This window comes from Nicotiana attenuata, unplaced genomic scaffold (assembly GCF_001879085.1).
Source record: "Nicotiana attenuata strain UT unplaced genomic scaffold, NIATTr2, whole genome shotgun sequence".
Classification (NCBI taxonomy): domain Eukaryota; kingdom Viridiplantae; phylum Streptophyta; class Magnoliopsida; order Solanales; family Solanaceae; genus Nicotiana; species Nicotiana attenuata.
This window is the reverse complement of record NW_017671590.1, coordinates 46,412-51,148: the sequence shown is the minus strand read 5'-3', so window position 1 is coordinate 51,148 and position 4,737 is coordinate 46,412. Positions and strand designations below refer to the sequence as shown.

The 4,737-nt window shown below is 40.6% G+C and overlaps 1 protein-coding gene across 1 annotated transcript; it reads left to right on the top strand.

Annotated features, from left to right (window-relative positions):
- Positions 1 to 1,390: 1,390 nt before the first annotated feature.
- LOC109209158 lies at positions 1,391 to 1,849 on the top strand. Its single transcript, XM_019372366.1, has one exon. It carries the CDS (start codon positions 1,391 to 1,393, stop codon positions 1,847 to 1,849), a length of 459 nt encoding a protein of 152 aa, XP_019227911.1.
- Positions 1,850 to 4,737: the final 2,888 nt, after the last annotated feature.

The window sequence follows — 4,737 nt, the reverse complement described above, 5'->3', positions numbered from 1 at the left end:
TCACACTCTATTTGCAGTAAAATAGCATAAAAGGGGTCTAATGGGGTGTTTTTAATGGAATGGGGTTGGGTTTTAAAAGTTAGAAAATAGGAGCCCCGACACAATCTGCGATCGCATATGCGATCGCATAATGGACATGCGGCCCGCAAAAGGGACCGCAAAAATGGCTTCAAAAACCCGAACAAACTACCCGGGTATGCGACAAGAATGCGGTCCGCATACCTGTTCTGCGGTCGCATAATGCACCGCAGAACTGCCCTTCGCAAAAATTCCAAGGGGATTATGCGATGACTATGCGGCCCGCATATTGATTATGCGGTCGCATAATGGGCCGCATAGTTGACCTCAAAATGAACCATCAAACTGTCTGACTATGCGGCGACTATGCGGTCCATATAGCTATTATGCGACCGCATAATGGACCGTATAAATGCACTTTTCTGGAAAACATTATTCCTTAACTTTTTAATGCATAGATCAGTCCAAAGGGTTCGAACCGGCGAGCTTTTACAAATTTCTAACACATATTCCTAACTTGGCACTACGAGCTTTCGGGTTTTGAGTAGAAATTTTCACGGGGCCTTACAGTTATACTCTTGCAGGAATTTGACTTGGAGATCCGAGACCGTAAAGGAATAAAGAATCAAGTGGCTGATCACTTGTCCAAGTTAGAAACTCGAAATCATGTAGTTGAGGGAGATGTCATCAAGAAAACCTTCCCGGCTGAGCAATTGTTGGTCGTTACTGCTGGGGAGGTGCCATGATATGCAGATTTTGCAAACTATCTGGCAAGTGGATAAATTCCGCCTGATCATGAACCTCGTACTAAAAAGAAGTTCTTGTGAGATGTGAGATCATATGTGTGGGATGAGCCGTTTCTGTTCAAATCTTGTACTGATCAGTTAATGAGAAAATGTGTGCCCGAATATAAAATAAATGCTATCATACATGATGGTCACTCGTCGCCTTATGGTGGTCATCATGCGGGTAACAAAATAGTAGCAAAGGTGTTGCAATCGGGTTTCTATTGGCCTAGGTTATTTAAAGATGCCCATGAGTTCGTGAGGAGGTGTGATAGGTGCCAGAGAACAGGAACAATTATGAAAAGGCATGAGATGCCATTGCATGGTATTATGGAGGTTGAAATTTTTGATGTGTGGGGAATTGATTTTATGGGTTCATTTTCCTCGTCCAATGGCTGTAAGTACATTTTGGTGGCCGTTGACTATGTGTCGAAGTAGGCGGAGGCCATTGCTCTTCCTACCAATGATACCAAGGTTGAACTTTGTGAAAAAACATATCTTTACAAGGTTAGGCACCCCGAGAGTGATGATAAGTGATGGGGGCACCCCATTCTGTAACAAACTATTGAAAAATGTCTTAGCAAAATATGGGGTCAAACTTAAGGTTGCGACCGCTTACCATCCTCAGACTAGTAAACAAGTTGAAAGTGCCAAATAGAGAGATAAAGCAGATTCTAGAGAAGACGGTTAGTGCAAGTAGGAAAGATTGGGATGCAAAGCTTGATGATGCTCTATGGGCATACCGGACCGCCTACAAAGCTCCAATCGGAACCTCCCCTTACAAGCTGGTTTATGGGAAGGCAAGCAATTTACCGGTGGATTTTGAGCACAAGGCCTATTGGGCGATAAAGAAGCTGAACTTTGATGCAGAATTAGTGGGTAGAAAACGATTGATGCAATTGAACGAGCTTGATGAGTTTCGCTTGCACGCATATGAGAATGCGAAGTTATATAAAGAAAGGACCAAGCCAATTGGTTCTCTTGTTCAATTCAAGGTTGAGACTCTTTCCGGGGAAGCTCAAATCGATATGGTCGGGCCCGTTTAAGGTAGTGAGAGTCACTCCACATGGTACAGTTGAGCTGTGCGTCTTAGGTAGTGAGAGAACGTTCTTAGTGAACAGATAAAGAGTAAAGCACTATTATGGAAGTGACATTGATCGTTAGCAGTCAAAGATGTTACTTGCCAATGAGTAGATGAGATTCCGTGTCGTGCCGCGATATTAAATCAAGCACTTATTGGGTGGCAACCCAACTTTACTGCTTTCCTTTAGTTTTATTTTTATTATATTATTTTTGTGGTGTTTGATTTTATTTTGTAGGATTATAAGCATAGGAAGCAAAACCATTGGAAGAGTGCAAAATTGAGCTAGATGGTGAGAACTAAGTGTGGCGTGCCCATACAAAGGACCATGCCAGGGGGAAGTCTGAGTATCCATGAGCCGCTATTGCTTCGGCCTTTGGCCTTTCAGGGAGTTTCTTGTCCACCCTCGCTATTGTTTTGCTTTAGTTGGGCATTGGGGACACTGCACTCCTTTAAGTGTGGGGTGGGAGAATTTCTCTAGATAATTAGTAGTCGTATGTTAGAAAAATGTTAACTTCTTATTTTTGTTTTTGTATTTGTGTAGTATTTTAGTAGCTCCTAAGAAAATCTAACTAAAAAAAAGTAGAAAAAATTGGACTTTTCCCGACGATAGATCTCCTAGACAGTTTTCTTGAGGGATTTAAGTCGAAAGGAAAAAGACGAAAAGATTTTCTTTGTAGGTAATGTTGAAATTACCCCTTGGTTTTTCTTTGTGTCACGGTTCTTTTCCAAGCGTTTTGTTTGAACCGGGTGTAGTTAGTTTATTTTTTTAGGAGTAGGAGCCATTGTGTTATTGTTGGAATTGAAGCAATATCTCTTGACTTTGTTATGCCTTGGGCATAGTGAGTTCTTTGGTTGTGACACTTAGGCTCAGTTTTTTACTCTTGTATAAGTACCTTAAATTGTATGATCTTAATTTTTCTTAACTGCTTTGACTAGAGTGTCTTGATGAGTCCAATCATGAGTGAGTTATGTGCCATGTGTGTGTGGGGTTTGTGTGTTATTCTGTGCATTGTATTTGATGTCTAGAACTTGCCCCGTGTATTTGCAAAGTGAAATAGTAGTTTTGTTCAGTCTGGGAAGTGATATAGGCGTTTCTTTGTTGAGCCATATATATATATATATATATTACCCTGCTAATTACTATGTATCGTAGTTAACCCTTTGAGTCGTAATCATGTTTCTTTTGCAACCACATTACAAGCTTACCCATTTGTTTGAATTAACCATCTATTTTAACCTTTTCACCTCTCATGAGTACTTGAATTGTAATGAACTTTGTAAAAGTTCAAGTATGGGGTGGTTGGTTTGGCTTTGGAGTGGAACTAATGAAATAAGGAGAAAGGTGCACTATTTTGAAAAGGTAAGAGCCACTTGAATTGAAAAGTGTCACGACCCAATTTTTTTCCCCTCCGTTGGGTATCTTGATGGCACCTAATCTTAAGGACTAGGTAAGCCTAATATTTACGGAATAACAACAATAATAAATAACATCTAAAAAAAATTCTAAAATGAATTCTTTATACAATAAACACGTTCCTGAAACCCGATAGTACAAGTCATAAGCTCTACAGAGTTAGCTACCACTTCTAAATACAATTGTTCTGAAATGAGTAAAAACAGTTGAATACAAGTAAGAAGGTGACTCCAAAGCCTACGAACGCTGCAACAGGTTTACCTTGAGTCTCCTCAGCAATGATCCGCATAGCTACTAACGATCAATACTTGGATCTGCACAAAAATATGCAGAAGAGTAGCATGCACACACCACAGTGGTGCCCAGTAAGTATCGAGACTAACATCGGTGGAGTAGTGACGAGGAACAGTCAAGGCACCTACTGGTCTAATAAACTGTACAAATATAAGCATAGTAACAACAGAACATGAAGTAAATATAAAGGCTACACGACATGGCTAACAATACAACAATCACAATAAGGGAAGAAAGCAGCAAGTAACAGTGGAAACACCATAATAATGACATAGAAAAGAGAGCGGAAACACAAACCCAAATCCTAAATCACAAATACAGTAAAGGCAAGTAATAACTCAGAAACTATGACTGTTTTCACATCAGGTCTTAGCCAACAACTTCACGAAGTACCGAACCTCGAACAAAATTACAGCTCACGGGTCTCAATACTTGAACCCTAACACTTGGCATCCTGTGCCCTCATCACATCTCATGATCATGCTGACAACTCACTTGCTAACTAGAGCCACTCTCACATATATGACAAGTAAGTGAGGGTGTACATCTACACTCAAAATATCAGGAGTACTTCTAATTCAATAGGGTCGTTTAACTACGTGTGTGCTTGTGCAAGTGCTATAACATAGATCATACCCGCTAAAAGCGTAAGGAAAAGAATGGACAACACGTAAGGTGTTTCCTCAAAACTTTCACGAGATAAAGCTCATACAGGTGAGCGTACCACAACACAATATCAACAACAAGAATGTCCCCATGCCATCACAAATCACCACAATCAATCCCTGACATAGCCCACTTTGTCTCGCCACGTGTGCAATAATAATATAGTAAGTGCCCGCCTTATTTCGCCACACATGCATCATAATGTTCCCACCTTGTCTCACCACATGCACAACCCACACATAAATATATGTATATAATCCCTCCTTGTCATGTCGCATGTGCATAAGTCAGTAGTGACAACAGCAAGGCAGAAACCTCGTGCAACCCCATAGCAACAACTGCTCGGCAGAACCTCGTGCACCAACACCAAAAGTACAACAGCAACAATGACAGTAATACAAAGTATGGTGAGTAAATCAACTCAAGAATTTTAAATCACAAAGACACGGTAGAACCTTTTCACAAGGAACGACCAC

Excerpts from the sequence above, each read along its gene's own strand:
- LOC109209158 (XM_019372366.1), top strand. The coding sequence starts at position 1,391 with ATGGGGTCAAACTTAAGGTTGCGACCGCTTACCATCCTCAGACTAGTA.